Below are 22,094 nucleotides of genomic sequence, written 5' to 3'. Positions count from 1 at the left end.
ACTACACGGAGGGAGGGTGAGATTCTGTCCTCTCTAAATCTCTGTGAGTGTGTGATTTACTTTCCTTCCTCAAGCCTCAGTTTCCCTCTGTAAATGGACAGACTGGATGACATAACCATTTTCCCAGCTCTGACAATCATGGAAGAGTCCTTCCATCAGGGAGGTAGGTGGGCCTGCCCTTCGCTCCCCTGTAGAGAAGTGCCCTAGGAGATATAGGAAGTCTTCCATTAAACACCAAGTCCCTCCTGCCAAGAGGAAGAGAAGTTAGAGAGGGGCCACTCCTCACCCTGAACCTTAATAAACTGGATTGAAGGTAAGGAGTATGGGAAACACCCCTGCCCCACCACACTCTTGGCTCTCCCTAGGAAGCCCCACAGAAGTAGTGGCTGCTAATCCAACACATGTGGATGGGAAGCAGCAAGGATGTGGAATACATCGAGTGTCGATATAGATGTCCCACCGATGCCCACACACTCCTGGTTCTCCTACTTCAGGTCTATGCATGCCTGCAAAAGCAGCCCAGGTAGGAGGGGATGTAAACCTCCCCCCCACACACACTGAGTCAGAAAGGAAGAGACAGTGAGACAGGAGCTACTTGGCTTCCTATAAATTGTTCCGTCCTTCCTCACAGCTGCAATCAGGAGCTAAGGGCTCCCGCAGGCCTTGTTCTGATCTGCTGCAGGCAATGGTGGGTTTTTGAAACTGAGAGAACTTGGCTGCGGCCCCGTTTTAGCTGCCATTGGGGCTGGCTAATGGGCTCATTTGGGAAGACCCCCACCTGCCACACTAAAGAGTCCCCTGCCGGCCCCTCCCCAGTCCCAACCCAATTAATAAATGGGGGCTCCCACTTTATGGCTCTAGGAGCAGGAACTAGAGGTACAAACGACCCCCAGGGAAGGACAGGAAAAGGCCTTCCGAGAATCAAGCCAGAGAACGGTGCATCTACCGGCACTTGCTGCCCCAGGCTAGTCTGAGCCCCTCTCCACAGCACTGAGGGAAGAAACTGACAAAAATCAGTCTTTTATTTCCCAGATCCAGAGTGGGCTAGCATTCTTGAGGTTGCAGGCACACCCCACCACACACTCTCTTCTCCACCCTGCACAGGGCAGGGTTACCATCTGGATACCGCACTCACTCCCCCAATGTCCAGCGGCAGGGCCCCCTCCTAGATTGCGTGGCACTGGACACAGCAAGTCCCATCGACTGGTTAATGAGCAGCTCCTCTGTCAAAGCAAAGCAGCAAGCAGCTACCCTGACCAAGCTTTCACCACCACCATCAGCACAAATGTGTCCCGGGATCACTATCGAGAGCAGCTTTTCCGCCTTCCCCTCATTTCAAAGCTGTGAGCCACTTCCTGTGGACCCCTTTCCCTGCGATTCCCCTCGTCTTGCTCAGGTGTGGACTCAGGGGGTGCCTCATGCCTGGGCGAGGCCACCACCATCTCAAAGGACTTCTCTGCTTCCTGGACTCAGTATGGTGACATAACTCCTCATCCTCTCTCTCATCTCCTCATGCTCTGCTCTCTGTACTGCTCACCGAGACAATTTCTGGTTCCTCATTCAGGCCACCAAGGCCACCAAAAATGCTCTCCCAAGCCTCCTTTCCTGTGCCCCCTAGTCCATAAATTCACAGCCCTCTGCACAGAACACCCAAGTCCTTTCATCCACGAGTGTCTTCTTGCTGTTCAATTTCCTCCTGTTCTGTGTTCCTCCATCTTTGTATTTAAATGATAGTTTTTGATCAACTCCATGTTTTCTGATTATTTCTTTGCTTTGGCCTCCCCTGTTAGAGTACTATTTTGTAACCTTCTCTAATGCACTGACTTGTAAATACCAATTCCTATCTCCCATCCAGGTATAAAACTTGCCTCTCATTAGACCCACTTCCTAAGAGTGGAATCCTCCCTTAAGGCCTTCCAGATCTGACTCTGCTAGAGATATTCCCTCTGTCTCACGGAACAAATCTCGGGATACTACATCAAACAGCCATGAGGAACACAATCTCATTGTCAGCTTTCTACCACCTGCCCCACCTACCCCAAACTTGACATTTTACAAAATCACAAAATCCAGTTTCATGACTTCCAGTTTTACAAAACATTAAAAAAAGCAAAAAATCCAAAGCAAGCACAGCAAACACAGAAACTTATCTTTTTGATTCATAGCACGAAAACACTATGTTCTTTGAAGATGCCTTAGGATAGAGGCCTCACACCCCCTCCCCCTCAATTTCTAAGATTAAACCTGTATACTCAGGTCATGACCTGATTAGCTAGAATGAAAATCAACTGCAGTATCAAAATTTTGCTCCTTACCAGACCTCTGACCATCATTTTAGGTATTTAGAATGAACAAGTTATCTGTACCTTTCAACTATCTGGCAGGTACTTCCTGAGATTACCCCCTCTCTAACTTCCTCTAGGTCCATCCTGGGTGGTCAGAGAGGAGAAAATGGCTCATTGCTTCCTTTATCACCTACAAATTGCTCAGGATAATAAAAGGGATTTGCCTTTTACTCCTTCCAAGCCTTACCCTTAAGATGCCCAAGAATCAAGACCCTAAAAGCAAAGCAGTCAGCATAGTGCCTAACACTTAGTAGGTACTTAACGTTAGTTTCCTTTTTATCCTTTCTTCCAACACCATAGGTTTCTCTACCTTCCTGGGCCTGGCTTTTCACTGGCCAAAGATGGCACTGAAGTAAATAAACTCAGGTCTTTTTGTAGCTCCAACATTCTGTGATTGGAACTCCCATTTTCTGGCTTGTTGGCCCATTGTTTGCACTGCCCTCATTCAGATCTCAAAGGGGAGAGGAATGTTAGTCTCTAGGTGGCCCTAAAATTCATAAAACCACTTGTAGGAATTTTAAAATTTGACAAGGGGTTTTTTGGTTTTGCTTTTGATGCTGGAAATTGAACTCATGACCTCACACTTACACGGCAGGCGTTGTGCCACTGAGCTTAACGGTACCTCTCATTCCTAAATTACTCTCGTACACTGTGTAGGGCAGTGTTAAGCACACGTCCCTATAAACTACTTAGTATTTTTGTTTGGAGTCCCTAGATTCCCTATAGGAAATGTTTTTGTACTATCCCCAGCCTTGAAGATACTACCACTATGATCAAGGGGAACTCTAACAGGTGCTTTCTCCAGAATTTCGTGAAACAAGTCATGAACTGCTAAAGAAATTCTCTCCTAAACTTTACTAGCCCAACCATTTTTCCTTCCATCCCATATCCAGCTTTTTTGGCAGCCCAGCTACAAAGACTGCTCTAGTTCTCCCTTCTTAGCCGTATTTCTACCTCCTTTTTCTTTTGCTTCATTATATGAATACAAGGCCAAATTTAGAAGTTCCTGAATTATTTGGAGAGACTGGATCCTAAAATTTCTTTGAATTCAAGTCTGTTTTCTCCAGCCCAAAAAGCATTCAACACTGCATTAGTCTGGGGCAAGTGGTTCTGTACACGCTGGCCCTCCCCAAGGATGTCCCTCTGTCAGTTTTTATTAAAGTTCTGAGACACAGCAGGGAGAAGGGCCCCTCCCAGAGCCGGCCCGCAGACAGGCCCCTCTGGCAGAATGAGAGACACCTTCCAAGACACAGGCTTTGCTCCTTAGTTCTCACTGCTATACTGTGGTCCTTCAGAAAGGCTTCCTCGTGCTGCTTCCCTCAGGGGTGGTTTAGTTTGGATAAAATGTCTTCTACTGCATTACAACTCTCAACTCTCTTTAGTTTATAACCATACCAGAAGGGACAACCAACATCCACCTATTTCTAGGTCCTCCAATCTCACTCCATGGCTATCTCCTAAGTCAGTTCTAGCTGGGGGCTGCATAGCAAGTCAGCTTCACCAACAACTGCCCACCTAGAGGGCAGTAAAAACTAACCCCACAACAGCCCTGGACTACTGGTTTTTGAGGTGAGAGAAAGTGTGAGTAATGCAGTGGTCCAAAGCATTTTGGCACCCAGCGATCAATCCCCAGGGCATCATAGCAGGCCCTGTTTCCTATTTGACACCAGAACCCTTCTCCCACCACACTTTCCTTCCCACAGACACATCTCTATTTAGAAATGGTACCAGTAACAGCATCAATCTCAGGACAAGACAGAAAAGGTGAAGGGTAGGGGAAGGGAAGCAGGGACACTGAAAGCTAACTCCATGCCTTTGACTGCCAGGAAAAAAAAAAGAATCTTTCGTACCTCACATAACTTGAATTAAAAACATTCTTTAGTAGCTCTTGGCAACATGCAAGCATACTGCCCTCCTTGAACTCCAACCCTGTAAGCTGAGGATCCAGATAGACATTTGTCTTAATTATGTACTTACAAGAATTTTCAAAATCATGGAATAGCAGTAACTCACTGAGCAATCAATATTTATGGTAGGCTTAAATCATTCTAGTCAGTGCGGGGAGAAGAGAAAAAAGGGTACGAAAAGTGGGTGGATGGGTGATGGAGAGACAACTGTCCACAGGGAGCGAAGGAACCAATGGTTCCTTCAAGAGTTCCACTCCCCCCAAGGTCTTCCAACCCTAGCTGAAGTAATCTCCCACTGATCTAGTGTTCACAAAGGTGCTCCTCCAGGTGAGGAGGGTTACACTTGACCAATGAAATCAATCATAGTGCCTAGGAATGCTCACCTTGCTCTCAAGACAACCAGGAGGGTCAGCAGCCTCCTCCCTGGGAAGGGCGGAGTATCCCATCACTAAGGAATGCCCTACTCCCACTCTACTTAGCCCTTCAGAATGACTAAACTGTGGAAAGAGAAGTCACTCAATAGCTAAAAGAAGACAAGTTATGAAACAACTCCTGCTAACAACAGAAATCCTAGTTTAGCACCTAGTGTGCTAACTGGTAGCTTTCTTGAGGTGCCAGCCTTACCCCATTGGTAAGCATGCCTGCCCAGGGGGACAGTGCCGTGTCTAACAGTATGCTTTCTACTCAGAAATGGCCCTGGGGATGACACCGAATAAAGCCCACCCATCAGGTTGTGCTATAAAGTGGAAACAATACTGTCTAGTAGGCTGAAGTTCACTGCCATGAACTTACAGTATAAAAATACCTACAAACAATTCCTTTTCTCTGGAGATTAACCAGGAACTGGAACCACCTTTACCTTCCATTTACCTTCTGGGTACAGAAGACCTGACAGCCCACAGGCAAGGGGACATCAATACTTCGGAAGATTCAGACAGGCTGGCAAGCTTTATCAGCTGCAGTTTCTGAATTCGACTTCCTGTTTTCCTTGTTCTGGTGTCTCTTACCCTGTACAATGTGCTGGCCCCACTTACAACTTCCAGATACTTTCTCTTTATCCCCCTGGATTCTATCTGTTCTCTCCAACATGTAAGCAGCAGAGAATGACGGTACATATTACAAGGGAATATTTATGCTCAGTGTTCTAAGCCATGAAAGGCAAGGGTAAACAATTCCTTAGGTGGAGATGGGAGAGCTTTTTAGGAACAGGGACTTGATTTCAATCTTTAGAAAACTTTGATTCACTTGCTGCACTGACAACACGTCAGGAAACCTCAACAGCGCTAGGTACACAAATCTGTATGCAGACCCTATCTTTTAACATCGAGGAAACCAGGTGACGATATGAGAATGGGGAGCCTGGTGTAAGGCTTATTCTCAGGATCTACATTTTCTTTCCAGCTTCTCTTAAAGACTGTTGAGCTCAAACCCACTTACCTCTCCTGTCATGAGGAGTCAGGGCACATAAGCTCAACTCTTGATGGGTTGGGACCACTATTTATTTGTGTTTTCTACTTTTAAAAAAGTCACAATTTATGGGCTCCTCTCATTAAAAAACAAAAAATCTCTAGTTTCTAGTCTAGTGTTTTTAGGCACTTTTCCTAAATCCTAAGCTTCTGTTTTTTGTTAGTTTATGAAGTCTACAGCAATTCTAATACGTGACCCCTTAAAGTGAAGGAAAAATGCCCTTCATACATGAAATATGCTGAGGGTATAGAAATTAGAAGTAAATGCAATGGAGCAAAAGTAGTATAGTAACAGGAAATATTTAATTTTCCAATCTCCACTTTCCATTTTTATAAACTCAAAGAAAAAATTTAATATATTACAAAATATCTGTACAGAGACAAGGTATACCTGGCAAGGGGCAAAAATGAGAGAGAAAGGAATACAGTGTCAGGAACCTAGGAATCAGGAAAATGAGGTGGCCGCTGACACTTTTCTGATGCAGCACTCTCTGCAAACCTGCTAGAGACTTCAGCACGGGAACTATATGTGTGTTATGCGCGCACGCGTACACACATAACTGAGTGATGACTATGGCATATGCTAATAGAAGCCCTACTTACAAATCTGTGCTACCTGCCCTGCCTTAAACATAGATCTAACGTCCTTTTCAAGTCCTCATCATTACTATGGACAGCTGAAGAAAAACTAAGGAAACCGGGTCAAGCAAATTTGTTTTCAAAACCACAAAAATGATCATAGTCAAACCAGTTTTGCCTCTCATTTGTGAACAGAATCAGATTTCGCATCTGTTCAAAATAATGTATTTCCTAGGCTCAGTACCTCTCATGGTACAACAGTCAAAAATCAAAACAGTTTTTGAATGGAATAACTGGAATTGTGATTTTTGAAGTCAAGCTGCTATTCAGCCAAATCTTTTACTCTGATCATATTTATAACATAGCTGAAAAATTATCAAATACCTTTTTTTATCTCCACACACATTCCAGGGTATTAAATGACTTTTTCCTCTGCTTTTTAGAAAGAGCCAAAATTACAAAACATACTTTTTTAATGTCAAAGGTTAGACTCCCCAAATGAGGGCAGGGATGAGATGGGATCATACAAACACACACTCACACATTTACCCACCCCCTTCCCTAGCAGGGACAGGGAAATGGAAGCTTAAGTATATCATTTAGAATATTTGGCATAATTGAACATAAGGGAAAAGAGGGAAAGTTATTGATGACTGCTGATAACCAAAATGCAATGAAAATATACAGAGATTTTATTCATATTTGATGGGAAAACAATTCTTTTTCACTGAACAGATACTTTAGTAAGTATCCAAAGCTCAGCTTCTTTAATGAAAAACAGGGGAGTGGGGCCCAATACCTCAAGTCTGAGTACTATAAAATACAAAGGCCCGTATCTGAAGACTAAGTCGACAGACAGAAGACTTGAATGAGCTCTAATGGAATTTACTGACAGCATGTCAATGTGCCTAGGAAGTCTAACTTGACACGCTGGTATAAAAAGCCATTAAAGCCAAAATGGCTAGAAAGTTCTCTTTCTCTTACTAATCAATGTCTGGCCTCAAGGGCAAGGCCAGAGCAAAAACCAAATAATAATAAAGAAATATACACACCAGTCTCTACCTACTCCAGTAATGGGAAAATAGTCTTCATGTAAGTTTCTGAAGAGGGTTTTCTCATTTTTTGAAGATTTTTTTTCAATTAATGCACCTAAGTAATTTTATTTTCAGTGTAAGAACTTGGCATTGTGACATGAAACTTGAGTTCTGCAAACTATTCTCCACGATGCTACAGCATGTTTGCCTTTTTTTGGTAAAAAGACATTAACCTATGTGCTAAGTTCTATGACATGTATGTTCTGAAAACACCATATGCTGGTACTCACAGGAATGGAAGTCAGAGTGAGAAGCACCCCAAGTTATCCCATCTTGAGAGGCTCTCTTTTCCATTTCCTATTTATGATAAGGCAAAGTTTTTGCCACAAAATCTTAACTTTTTTACCAAAACCCAATCACTGGAGGGAATCCCTAAAACAAATGGCAGGACATACATGCTACAATGTGTACATGTCAATACTGTTCTTCCTCATAGTATGCTGTTTTAAAGTTACTTTTGCTATCAGGTATTGATACAGCTTCAGAAAAATACCCACTCTAAACTAGATTACATTTCCATGTATTTTCAGGATGTTTCTTTTCTCTTTGACAATATTGCAATGCTCTTGGAGACGGTTTTTTTTTTTTGGACATAAAAATATATGTGTAAACAATATGCTAACTCCCATTGGCCCTCTATAGGCACATGGAGGCATTCTCTCTACCCACAGTTCAGCAGCAATGTCCTATGCTGTCCACATTTACAAATCAACTTCCCCACCATAACATGGTTTTTAAAAAAAAACATTTCAGAATTGAAGATTTACAGAGAACAATGTAGGATTTTTAATTTCCTTTCTTTTATTTAAAAAAAAATTATTCCAGGTTCTTGGGCATCTCAACCATTTTTTTTCCAAACAAATGCCTCAAAAAAAAAAAAAAAAAAAAGAAAAGAAAAAAAAAGAAGAAAGAAAAGAAAAAAGAAAGGAGAGAAGAAAGGGAAAACAGAAGAGAAGAATGGAGAATGGAGAGAGGAAAGGGAAGCACAGGAAAAAATAAGGAGAAATAGACATTGGGTAGGGTTTACCTGCCACTTTCCATAACCTGCTTTATTGTGCAGGGAGGCACAGCTTTTGTGAAAATGGAACAAACTTAAGAACGAGTAATTTATTTGGAAAAAAGTTATATTCAAGATGCTCAATAGGGACAGAGGAGTGTTCACTTATAAACAAAAATGTGAGATGGTGGAGAAGGAGGAGACATTTATTTAAATCAGTCAGGCCACTCTGCTTCCCTTCTAGCAAGAGCCTAAGAGCAGCTCAAATATTGTGAACACTTTTCTGTTTAAAGAAAGGGGAAATCTATATAAAATTCAAAAGAAAGAAAGAAAAATAAAAAAATCCACAAAACTTTTAAAAACTGAAGAGCCTGAGCCATCTCAAAACGGAAACTTTTCTCTCTTCTGCTCAAGAAGTGCAGGCAATATGCTAACACAACCTTTACTTTTCGGATGAATGACCCCTCTCTATATTCTCTCCTGTCTCCTAGCTAGAGCTGAAGGAAATGTTCTGGCTATAGCCCATCTAGGGGAACTGGTGCCAACATCGTTATTTGTAAGTCGCCTGCTAGTAGCAAGTGAGCAAGGAATACAACATACAGCTTTGCAGTAGCCAAATGCAGATGATTACCTCACTCTGGCAAGTGATTTCATTAAAGGTTCAGAGGACTGGATGGAAAGATGGACAGGGAAGGAACTTTCAGGACAATGGATTCTCTGGGTTAGTAAGGAACTCCTCTCCCTCGTCCCCCTCGTGGCGGAACTCTTGCAGATCCCCGATAGAGTTTTCCGTAAGCAGAAGACTGAGCTGGGGCCCCCCAGTGAAGACTTGCTCCTGAGCTGGTGGTCCCAGAAGTTCCTGGCCCCAGCTCCCCATAGTTTTGCAATTTGGCCTCTGTGTGCACCACAGAGTTGCTGCTGCCCTCTGCCTTCAGAAATGGTTGCCCGACCACTGAGTGTAATGCTACGGGAACCCTGGCAAAACGGAGATCCTGGTCCCCAGGGAACTGCACTGACCCTGTGCCCTGGTAACTGCTGGACTCCCCAAGGTGGCTCACAGAGCCTGAGAAGGTCCTGTTCTTCACCAGGGTCTGGACCAAGGATTCTGTCAAGGCTGGACCAGAGCTGCGTTCATCAGTGTCAGTGCCACTGAACCCTGTTTCAGGCCCATCAGTGTTGCCGTAAGTCCTGTTGGGATGGGGTCGGGTGGAGTACTCCATTGGTCTCAAGGCCTGGTGCTCATGTGGCAGGTGGCCAGGAGGCTCTGCTTCAGGCTGGGATAAAAGTTGTAGCAAGGCGGCTGTCACGGCGGGGTTCAACTCCTGGGGGGCGCTGGAAAGATCGCCTTCAACCAGAGGGGGTGGAGGTGGCGGCGGTGGAGGTCCGGGGGGTTCAGGGGGCCTCTTCTCTGGTGGAAGAATGTGAGGAGGACATGCTGTGGAAGGGTTACTTCTTTTAAACACCATCTTAAAAATCATATGTGATTATTAGCACAAATACACTCACACATACACACACACTGCCCAACATAAACAAGTAGCAATATAAATTACTAGATATATAAAGAATAAAATCTTGGGATCAGAAAATTGTAATTTATAAATAAAATCAAGTTGTTATAAAACAGCTGCACTCTGGATCTAATGGCTGGTGTAACAGGATGATATGTTTCAAACCATGGTTCTGATTTTTGTCTGAAATTTCTTCCACTTTCTCCTTAAAGAACTGTTTAATGTATAGTGTTGGCAACCTCACCACTCCTTTGTTGCTGTTAGCTCAAAACATTATTGAGGATAGGTCAGCAGAAGGAAGACAAGAGGGAACAATATATATATATATATATATATATATATATATATATATATATATATATATGCGCTGTGGTCACATTTCTAGGACATCATATCTTGCTGTACAACAGAGACTTTGACTTTGCATAGACTTGGCTAACACATTTACAGAATATTTGATTGATAAAAGGTTAACCTGAAATAAAATTTAAAAGAATATACAGGAGAGATGAAATAAAGTAAAAACTCATTACCATCATTACCATCATATATAATTGCTTCTCCAAACTTCAGTCTTTTCCCCCTCTAATCATATTCTCAAGAAAGGGCCATTAACCACCACACCATCATTCAACTTCCTATGTTAACAGTAATTATAAAGACTAAGTTAATCTACCATAATTTTCTATTTGATTTTCCTACCTTTTGGATTTTTTCATTCTGTGAAAAAAATAATTGCTACAGTAGTGTTATTCAGAATTGGATGCTGATTAACATGCGTTTATCCTTGAGACATGGTTGGGAACTTAGGATGCTAACATCTCTGTCATTTTTGAACCATTTCCCCAGACTTTGGATTTTCTACTGCTGTCTACATTTGCCTAGCCATGGCAATCACTTGCGTGATAACAAACTCCTCTGAAGGTAGGAGAGAAGAAATGTAAAATGGCATGAAGCTGAGGACATACAAAACCACTGAGGCAGAAATATGGTCAGAACAACAGTGCCTTTGGAGAACTGGGAGTCATCCTGCACAAGAAAAGGCTTGGACTTTCTTCTAAATAACTTGTTTTTCTTTCTTTTCCCTGGAAGCATGTTTTAAAATACCCATGTACTCATTCTACCATTTTTGAACTAGCAGTGACATAAGCCATTACTTGACAAGCTGAAAGCAATTTTTTGTCAAACTTTCATAATTTGTGTATTTTCACCTTGATTTCATTTTACAAAAACACTAGGTTTAGAGCCGGGCGTGGTGGCTCACATCTGTAATCCCAGCACTCGGGAGGCTGAGGTGGGAGGATCATTGTGAGTTCAAGACCAGCCTGGGCTACAAAGTGAGCTCAAGGCCAGCCTGAACTGTGTATTGAGACCCTGTCTCAAAAATGACACACACACACACACACACACACACACACACACACACACACAAAAAAAAAAAAAAAAAAAAAAACAAACAAACACTAGGTTTGTATTTCCTAGGTATGCAGTGCCTAGGGAATAAAATATCCCTAAGGTTGTGCAGTGTAAGGATGAAGTTAGATGCCCTATGTAACTGTAAGGACTGACAAGTTTCCAAGGTTGTCAACTATTGGTTTTAAAACCAAAATAGTCTAAGGACAAGTTGTTCATCTAATATGTAGTATATTCAGCAACTTATTTGTTGACTGATAGCTTCAGAGGTGAGCAGCAGGAGAAAATAACTTTAAGGACAGAAAATAAGCTATGGAAAACTAACAATCTGAAGAGTAGATTTCCTGACATGCTAAATGGAGTATAGGCACCTATGATTGAGCCTTTTGCTGTCAACACTATGTATCTTTCTATATAATACATAAAGGCATTCAAGTACCAGTCATTTAAAAGTATGTGGGGATTATATGTGATAGAACACCAGGTGTCTTTAACACTTAGGGCAAACAACTTTAAAAAATTCCTAACTGCAAAAGTGGGCAAATTTAAACTTACATTCTTCCAACTACAGCACTTTTCATATTTAAACTTTATCTTTTATGTAAATAGCCTAATTGTGTGTTTCAACAGAATTCTTAAGGCTCAAATTCACATATATAAAATGAAAATTCTATTTCAAAATAGCAACACAGATGGATTGTAAAGAACTAAAGTTAAAACTTCTTAAAGGAATTAAAAAATATGAATTACAAATCATATTGTTCTAAGATTTAAATTGTTAATGTTGTCGATCTTTAATGGTTTTGTTCTAATGTAGGAAGGTATTAAGTAAATTTAAAAATAACTTAAAAACGTCTTTGGGTTCCTTAGTTTAGTGGTTTAACCACTGCCCTTTCCCAAAGAGCACAGAATAACTGAACAAGAATCAAACTGGAAGGCTGTCCCCAGGCTTGTACAGTCTGCCCTCTGCTGGAAGTGCTAATGAACAGTGCAAAGCCACGTAAGAGACCAAGAAAACAGGAGAGCGGAGGGGAGACCACAATGATCAGCTACGGCATTTTACACTCTCCTCAAAAAGAAACCCATAGTCTCTGGCTAAAGGCCAGGCCTTAGTTTTAGTTCAGTTTCATCCGTGGCTGAGAGTCTGTAGGTGCAATTACTGGGTGAATGTCTTCGCATCACTGTGCTATTTAGTTGGAACAACTTCTTCAGGCATTTCCCATAGAGCTGAATCTTTTTAGTGGGTGGAGGAAGAATCCTAGTAATGAGATGAAGAGGCTGCTTTACCTGTACATAGCCTTTTCTGTCCAGTTAGGTCCCATAGTCTCTTAGAAACAATTGTTCATCATGACAGAATGGCAAGCCCAATCAAGAAGCACACGAGCTCTAGGTTTTTACCAAAGGACTCTAGCCAAACTTATTTAAACTCCCTGGACTGCAGTTTTCCTATTTATAAAGTAAGGGATTTTATTGCTAATTTTAAGTATCTTCATATATGAAAAATAGCTTATGTGACTGACCTTAGACCACTGAAAATAAAGCCTATATTTACTACAATGTTGCACATGGAACGTGAATGCAGGTCCCTAACATGGAAGGAAAGGGTTAGTGAACCTCTTCAGCCCTTGTGCCTCTTCTTATTCCCCAATTCATGGGGTCTTCATGGACAGTGAAAATTTCCAAGGAGTTGAAAACATTCAGGTTAAAACAGACTGTGAGTCAGAATTCATTGGAGAATTTAAGCTGCTTTTTTTCTCTAATAAATTGCAAGCTGTGGTCATGAGATCAAGGTATCATACCTTTTTTTCAGGGTTTTTTTTCCCCCCTTTTTATAATGTTGGGGTCCATTCCATTGTTTCTTTCAGGGAATACATAGGAATCATTTTTATATGTTATTATTTTTAGAAAGGAAATACATGATGTTAATTATCTACTTAAGGCTATTCCCAAATTATTCTTCAAGAAACTAAAACAATTACTTTATTATGATTTTCTTGACTGGATCTTCCAGGTAACTCTCGTATGCAGCATCCACTCCACTAGAGGTAAAGAAATACAATGTGATAACAGTTTGTTCTAGGACCAGCTGAGCACCACACACACAGTGGTCCAAGATACATTACAAGGCATGGCTGTCGTTTCCTTGGTTAGAATAAAAGGGTTTTACTTACCTACATCCTACGAAATGGAAAACAATCAGTATATGAAAGGTGCTTTCAGAAGCTTTGAAACTTAAAGAAGTTGGATAAGAAATACATCACGTTGGTGCTATGTTCTCCTGCAGACTAGGTTTGAGAAAAACTGAAACTGAGGTCATTGATGTGAAAAGTAAAATGTTAAGAGATTTTTAAGAGGATAAACAGCACCTGAGCTCAGTGAGATTCATGACCGGTCTGTTTACCTGCTGCCTCCTCCTGTGGCATTGTGGGAGTTCTTCGGGGCCCCTGTGGCCCACTATTCTTGTCACTGTTGTTTTCCTCTAGGTTGCCTGCTGGCTCCTGGGTTTTCATCAGCTGACTCAAGAAAACTGCCAACATATTCTGCATGTCAGCTGGTGTGCTGGAAGCTTCAGGGGTTGTCTGCTCTGCTGAAGGCTGGGCTGCTGGGGCAGGGGGTACTTCCTTCAAAGACTCCTCTGGGGCTATGGGCTCTGAATTCTGCTGCTGGGAAGTGGCTTCTGTCAGGGCACTGATGGATTGGTTGAGGGCTTCCAGCTGCTGCTGCATCTCCGGGTTAGAGTGGATGTTAAGCAGCTGTGCCATTTGAGGGATGCTCAGGTCAGTCTGACTATGCAGCAGGTTCAATAACACTGCTAATTCACTTTGATTCAGCTGCTGTGTGATGTCACCAAGGCCTGTAGGGAGACAGTGGAGCCAACATAAGCGGACGAGGCAGGGAAAGGGCTCTTTGACTTCAACTAGCAACAGCAACTTATTATAGTCAAAGAATGAAGTTTTATTTTGAATATCTCATGTCTCAAACTGTCATTACGCAGACTGTTAATCTTTGCATTTTTGGTTAAAAATACAGACACTACATGGACATAGTGGTGCATGCCTGTCATCCCAGCACCAGAGAGGCTGAGGCAGGAGGATCACTGTGAAAGTATGTGGCCAGCCTGGGCTACCTAGTGAGATCAAGACCAGCCTGAAGTACAGAGTGAGACCCTGTCTCAAAACAAAAAAAAACAAAACCACAAAACAATCTGCCCACCCCCACCCTGCAAAAAGAAACTAACTGAAACATCTGTGTGTGTGAAAGTGATTTCATTTTATCTGTTATCAGGGCTGAGGATACAGCTCAGCAGCACAAAGCATTTGCCTTTCAAGTGAGGTTGTGAGTTTGATCCCCGGTATCAAAACAAAATCAAAACAAACAAAAAACCACCAAACAAACTAGTGTCAGTTTAGTATTAAAGCATTTTACCTGTTATCTTCATGGTCACTGATTATAACCCTCAGTGTATAGAATTACTAAGATTTTAAGTTTAAAGCTAGGCATGGTGGTATATGCCTGTAATAATAGCACTTGAGAGGATGAAGAAAGAAGACTTCAAGTTTGAGGCCAGCCTGGGCTACAATGAGACCTTATCTCAGTAAAACAAAATAAATCAATGCATTGTGACTTATCCCTAGAAATCTGGCACTTTGAGGATACTTTTTTTTTTTTTTTTTTAAATATCCTAGATGATTCTGATATGCAGCCATTGAGAACTACTACTATGTGTGGACAGGGAAGATAAAGTAAATCAGAAAAATCTCTGCAATTCAGAAAAATGCATGGTTCCAAAGAAGTATTTCATGATAATAATTTGTTACACACAATCTTAAGATATATTTAGATTAAATAACAGCTACAGGACTAACTACTGATAGTGGTGGCAAACCTATAGCAAGTGTGCCACACCGGGCAAGCAGAGTCCCCTCTAGCAACACATGAGCCAAGCTGCCCCGGCAGCTAAACATCTGGTAACAGTTCTTTTTACTTCTCTTTTCCTTTTTTTTTTTTCCTTTTTGAGACAGGATCTCACTATACAGGTGAGGCTGGTTTTGAGCTCACTTTGTAGCCCAGGCTGGTTTCAAACTCACAATGATCCTTTCTGCCTCAGCCTTCCAAGTGCTGGGATTATAGGTGCATGCCACCATGCCCAGCCAACAGTTCTTTTTTCTTAATTCAAACTTCAGTATTCAGGTTTAACTGCAGAGCTGGCACTCTGCAATAAAGTAGTGGGTTTTGGGTTGTGGTTTGGACATTTGGTCTCTAAAAGATTCACTATCACTGACCAATAGCAATTGTAATTTAACACTAGATTCTAAAATCTTATCAAACCTACCACAACGTGGCTCTAAATTAACTGTATTTGAAAGACACAGGTGAACTAACCTTAAACTGTGCTTACCTAATTCACTGTGTTATGCAGTATTCCTTATTTCCAGGAAGGAACATGCTCTACCATGGTTTTTGTGAACCACATGCACCCAACGTGGTTATGTTCTGCCCATAAATGAGGGACACCAATCTTTTTCCTCAGGCCTCACTGGACAAAAACTAAAAGATACACGTGCAGACACACACATGCGTGCACACTCCTTGCACATGACCTTCAAAATCTGCCCAAATGTGCTAAGTTAAGACAACAGAAGTGCAGAAGCCCCACATTGCAGCACTGACCTACTGAATCCCCAGCCCCAGGCTGCTCCACTTTGCCAGTAGCAGGCTGAGGGGGTGCTGGGCTACTGCTCTTCAGAGGCTCAGCACTTGTCCCTGAGGTAGTTTCTTTCCGAGAAACTTTGGACGGAGGTGGCTCTTCCACCACAACACCACTTTGTCGCTGCCGTCGCCGTTTCTTACTCCACAATTCATGGCAATCCTGCCAGTGAGGGAGGCTAGAAAAGACAAAGCAACAGAAATGCAGTAGTGAGTGAATGGAGGGGTAAGGGGTTAAAATAAGAAAGCAAACAACATGGGGAAGTAGAAATAATAAGGAAAACATAACTGTTACTAAACAGCACAAGGATAAAAAGAATTATGACAGAAGGTAATTTCAAGGAATAACTGCAAATCCAGAGTATTTATATAGTAATAAATGAGAATCTTGCTATGTAAATGCCCATCTTCCAGTCAAATACTATTTTTCTTGACATAACGAGAAAAACAAAGACAAACAACTTAGCTAGGTATGATGGTGCACACCTGTAATCCCAGCACTAAAGGAGGCTGAAGTTCTAGGCTTACCCAAACAATTTAACAGTGAGATCTTGCCTCAAAATAAAAAGGTCTGGGGATGTAGGGAGAGCACCCCTGGGGTTCAATCCCCCTGCCAAGAGTCAAACAGATGGTCAAATTTCAGCTGGGAATAACTAAAAAGACAAACTGGCTCATTATAGCTATAAAAAATCCAGGAAAGGTGATGATTTAAATTTTGGAACCATGTGAATATATCATAATTAAATTACCTCTGTATAAAATCTATTATTTGCTCTGTGAGGACCAAAGACTGGTTCCCTCCTCATTCTGCCCACCAAATTTCCATGACTCACATTATTAACTTTTTCATCTATGGAGCTTAGCACTATGTACTGTTTGGTATATTTACAGACTTTATCATACTCATTAAGTAATATAATCAGTACAACTTGGTCAAATCTTGTGACAAAATCTCTGTAACAGGAGTTCACAAATTTTAGTAAAAAGCTATATATTTAAACCACATTTAGTATATGAAGATTTTGGTGAGATAAATTCATTTAGGCATTTCTTTGGCATAATCAGCTTTAAGAACCATCTACACGTGTGCACCCTATCCATGTCTTTAAGGCATGCTGTCTGTCCTAAGGAAATAAAACGAAGGGAAAAAAAAAAAAAAGACACAGAAGCTGTAATACTGTCAGCGATAAATTCAAAGATAAACTAGACTTTCTTGGTGCCAGAACGTGAGGGCACTTTGGCAGATCCTACATAATACAAGAACTATCTAAGATTACAGTATAAATTTGATACAAAGACCTTACATTTTATATCAAAATTTGATGAGCTGACAGTGATACAAACTACTTAGAATTAGGACTGAGAAAATAATGGTTACCACAGATCTAAGTGACTTAGATGGAATGGGTAGGAGCAAAAGCAAGAAACACTTTCAAAGAGGTTGTACAGGGCAATATGCAGGGTTATCAGAGACAAAAAAAGACTGCTTAGTCAAATTAAAATGAAAATTATAAGGGCTGGGGTTTTAGCTCAGCGGCATAAGCTCCTGCCTTGCAAGCAGGCAGTCGTGAGTTCGATCCCCGGTACCGATAAAAAGGAAAAAAGACAAAAATAAATAAATAAATAATGAAAATTATAACTACATAGACTACTACTTAAAACAATAAAACAAACTTTCCTGTTAACCATAATATTCAAGGACATGCCTCCATCTGAGATTTAGCTATGTGTGTTATTTTAAGGGTCTCTACACAGCCACCAGCACTTACTCGGGCGGAGCCATTTTGCTGAGCTCAACGTCTTTAAGGAAGTCACTCTGTAGGGTCTGTTCCGCTGTGCAGCGCTTGCTAGGATCCAGAGTCAGCATGTGATCCAATAAATCAAGTGCTGCTGAAGGAATGCTGTGAAAAGAAAAAGAAATGCTAAATTCGTAAAGACCCTACAGTGTACTGGGGACTAAACCTAGGACCTATGTACTGAGCTACTCTCCCCATCCTTTCTTAAATCTTTTATCTTGAGAAAGGGTTATGCAAATTGCTAATTTATCCACACTGGCCTTGAACTTCTCAGGATGAAGGGATTACAGGCTCCTGCCATTGCATTCTCTGGCTCTACAGTTCTTAAACTTGTAACCTTGTATCACATGGGCTATGAATTTCCAGCTCTATGTAATTTTCTGAGTAAAGAGAGCTCGAAGTTGCCTAATGTGAGTGAGCAAATATGCTCCCATATAGGATTTAAGAAATGCTGCAGCCAGGTGTGGTCGCATACACCTATAATCCCAGAACTCAGACTGAGGCAAGAGGGTCGCTGTGAGTTTGAGGCCAGCCTGGGCTCCATAGTGAGTTCAAAGCCAGCCTGAACTATACAGGGAGATCCTATCTCAAAAAACAGACAGATAGGCAGGCAGGCAGGCAAAAAAGCAAAGCATTAAAAAAAAAAAAAAAAAAAAAAAAAAAAGCAAGCAAGCAAAGTAAAGCAAAGCTGCTGCAATAACATGTTAAAAACATGGACCCACTAGTTCCATTCTCTTTGCCTTGGGAAGACCAAAAGAACTTGTAAAGAAATCTACATAATAAAAAATCTATGTATTATTAAGAATAAAATGGTTTTCCATTGTCTATAAAGTCCTTAGATGAAAAAACGGCTTTGGTAAAACTCATATATTGTTCAAAAACAATATTAAAATAAATTGAGACAGTATTATCTTTCTAGGCCTCAAAAAAGCTAGACCAAATGAGGTATACAATGTTACCAAACTCACAAAGAGAATTCCTCTCGTAGACGGCGTCTGTATTGCTTCTTTGGCTTCATGGTGTTGAAGTAGGGCAGCTTGATAACATCAGGCCACACAGCTGGACAAGGGCTACCACAGAGACGGCTGAAAACAAAACAAAAGGCAAGACCAAGAAAGTGAGCAAGTCAGCATCCTAATTCTGGAGGTTCCAGAAGCAGAAATTATTACCTCTTGAGGACTGGGGAATCTTTACTTATTAGAGAATATGCAGTATGACCTTACTGCTTTAACAATAGAAAGAACAGGATAGAAAGACAGAAAAAATGCTGCTGTTACAATCCAAAATGATCTACACATTATGTTTTATAAATCACATTTTTAATCTCCCACACAGGTTTTGATTATCAAGTTTGTTCTGCTTTTATTAATTTCATATACTAGAAATTATAGGAGTGGGTTTCACAGTTCTACAGAAAAAAAGTGAGTCTAAGACTAAAAGTTTTGATAATTTCTGTAATTTGTCACTTTGTGACACTTTGTCACTTTGTAATAAGTTATAGTACATTACCATTTTAAATATGTCTACATTTGCTTGTTACATTCTTTCGTTCAATTTTATTGCAAGGGAAAAAAAAAGGACCCAAATTCCATCCTAACCCCAGGACTTCCCCTTATCTTTTATTATAGGCTCAACTTAAACACGCATGTTTATTCAACTTCTTACTTTTCTCTAACTCACAAAGTTTGACAGAAAAATAATCCGTTGTATAACAGACTCAATAATTGTTTGTTGAGTAAGTTTAAAATTTAGGGGCTGGGGATTTAGCTCAGTGGCATAAGCGACTGCCTTGCAAGCGCGTGCGTGGTCGTGAGTTTGACCCCTGGTACCGATTAAAAAAAATAATAAATTTAATCTTGGTTATTTTTATGTTTTGGTGTTGTCAACTGAACTTAAGGCCTTGTGCCAGGTAAGGAAGCACTCTATCTACTGAACTATATCCTTAGCCCCATAAATGTAATCACAATCTAATTTAAGAAGTCAGCCATCCTGAAAACAGAATACGTTATTATTATTTTTGAGACTGTCCCGCTATGTTTCTCAGGCTGGCTCAAGTGATTCTCTCACCTGAGCCCCCTGAGTACTTGGGATTGTAAGCAGATACCACTGCACTCAACAAAAGCATGCTGTTATTTAAGAACTAATAAAACTATGCAAGATAGGAGTTAAAAAATTATGTGGAAGGGCTGGGGATTTAGCTCAGCGGCATAAGCACCTGCCTTTTATCGGTACCAGGGATCGTGAGTTCGATCCCTGGTACCGATAAAAATGAAAAACAAAACAAAACAAAAAAATTATGTGGAGGAGTTGGGGGTACTGCTCAGTGGTAGAGTATGTGCTCAGCCTGCACAGGCACTGAGTTCAATCCCTAGTAGCTAAATAATATATAAATACACATATATGTAAATGTCAATATGTAAAATATTATGTAAATATATACGTGTATACACACACACACACTCTTTGTGTAATGTGGGATACAGCTTCTTTACATACATGGCCCATGACAAAATGAAGGTAAGTCTGACTGGGCAAAAAGAGACTTATTGTAGAATCATTTAGTAGAAATTTAGTACAATGGTACCTTAGTTCACTAACTTAATTCTTTCCATTATTCTGGAAAAAATGGCCATGCTCATGTTCATCACCCAATGCAGAGTTTACAAATAAGACCAAATTTTGCCCAGAACTTCTGTTTGTGAATTGAACTGTTCACAAACAAAAGCATTCATGAGCCAGACATGGTGGCACAGGCCTATAATCCCAACACTTAGGAGGATCAGATTGCTGAGAGTTCAAATCCAGCCTGGGCTACAAAGTGAGCTTAAGGCCAGCATAAGCTGCAGAGTGAGACCCTGCCTCAAAAACATAAAAAGCAGGGCCTGGGGATTTAGCTCAGCGGCATAAGCGCCTGCCTTGCAAGTGTGTGGTCATGAGTTCGATCCCTGATACCGATAAAAAAAGAAAAAGACAAAAAAAAAAAAACGTAAAAACATAAAAAGCAACCAATGCACCGTGTATATTTTAGACTAAAATGTTGTAGAAATTAGACAATTGTGTTTGATGCCCAGTATAAAAAAAAAAGAAGGAAAAAGAGAAAGAGAGATCAGAGAATCAGATTATCTATCACACCTGGACATTCAAGACATGTGAGCTGTACCTGATCAGTTCCAGCTGAGCCAGTTCCAGATTAGCTTGAAAAATAGGCTTCTTAGTGAACAGTTCCCCAAGGATGCACCTAAAAAGAGTAAAAATTGAGCGGTCAAGAAAGACATCCCTGGAGCCTGTTTCAAGTATGTCCTAATGACAACATCTAATATACTATGTTGTAAACTAGACTAGAACTTTAGCGTCTGACTTTCCTAAGAGAAAACATTTCTCATAATGAAAATAGGGATTATGGAGCAGTGATGGCAAATCTTTCAGAACTTCCAAGGGTACAAACAGCCTGTTGTGGCATGTGTACCACTGGTTTGCCACCACTGGTAAAAAGGACTTAAATTTGCCTGCAGATTAAACTTTTCCACCTATTAAGGACAATCTGTAAGCAAGGAAAGGGAGTCGAGAGGCCTTCATTTCTACCATGCTACTATAAGAAAATAACTAAAGATCACTTTATAAGGAAGCTCAGTAGTTTCTATAAAGGAAATGTTAGTTTGTCATTAATTTGTTCTATGAAATATGTATTATACAATAGCCCTCTGGTTCAACCCACTGTATTTGCAAAGAAAACAATTTATTATTATCTGCCAAAATTTGTTTCTTTGTTTTTTTGGGACAATTAAACCTATGCACTCGAGACTGGCCTCAAATTCACAGCAATACTCCTGCCTCAGCCTCCCAAACAGTTGGTATCTATAATTCCAGCTACTTCAGGGAAGGGAAGGGAAGGGAAGGGAAGGGAAGGGAAGGGAAGGGAAGGGAAGGGAAGGGAAGGGAGGAAAAGGGGATTAAAAAGGAATTAAAATGTGTTCTGTCCATGTATCAATGTTCCACAAGGAATGTAAATATTATATACTACACACATGTACTAAGCCAAAATTTTATAAGTTTTTCAAAATTGGCAAACTTTATACTGCCAACTTGTGGCGATCCTTTTCCTTCAGCTTGCTGAATGCTAGAATTATAGGTATGTTGCCACCGCGCCCAGCTATTCTTAGAATTTTTTTCTTTTTGGTACAAGGAATTGAGCTCACAACCTTTTGCTTGCCAGGCAGGTACTGTACTACTGAGCTATATATATCCCTGGCCCAGAGCATTTTGAAAAAGTTTGAAATTA

General features: G+C 40.8%; 1 protein-coding gene across 10 annotated transcripts in view; it reads right to left on the bottom strand.

Moving 5' to 3' along the window:
- The window catches only part of Cdk12 (cyclin dependent kinase 12), a 76,706-nt gene that overhangs the window by 13,209 nt on the left and 41,403 nt on the right, over positions 1–22,094 (bottom strand). For 5 of the 10 annotated variants that reach the window (XM_063251478.1, XM_013149602.3, XM_013149604.3 and 2 more), the window contains exons 9-14: positions 20,976–21,053; positions 18,784–18,900; positions 17,789–17,920; positions 15,984–16,198; positions 13,714–14,166; positions 9,406–9,823 (exon numbers count right to left, since the gene is read on the bottom strand). In XM_063251478.1, coding sequence (XP_063107548.1) covers positions 9,406–9,823; positions 13,714–14,166; positions 15,984–16,198; positions 17,789–17,920; positions 18,784–18,900; positions 20,976–21,053 — 1,413 coding nt within the window. Of the gene's footprint in view, positions 1–6,002; positions 9,824–13,291; positions 13,352–13,713; positions 14,167–15,983; positions 16,199–17,788; positions 17,921–18,783; positions 18,901–20,975; positions 21,054–22,094 lie in introns of those variants that run through there. The other 5 variants (XM_013149601.3, XM_003466920.5, XM_063251481.1 and 2 more) reach the window with 4 other exon arrangements.

This window comes from Cavia porcellus, unplaced genomic scaffold (genome assembly GCF_034190915.1).
Source record: "Cavia porcellus strain 051 isolate PalLab524CR breed Dunkin Hartley unplaced genomic scaffold, mCavPor4.1 scaffold_6, whole genome shotgun sequence".
Classification (NCBI taxonomy): Eukaryota; Metazoa; Chordata; class Mammalia; order Rodentia; family Caviidae; genus Cavia; species Cavia porcellus.
This window is presented reverse-complemented; position numbering and strand designations above follow the sequence as displayed.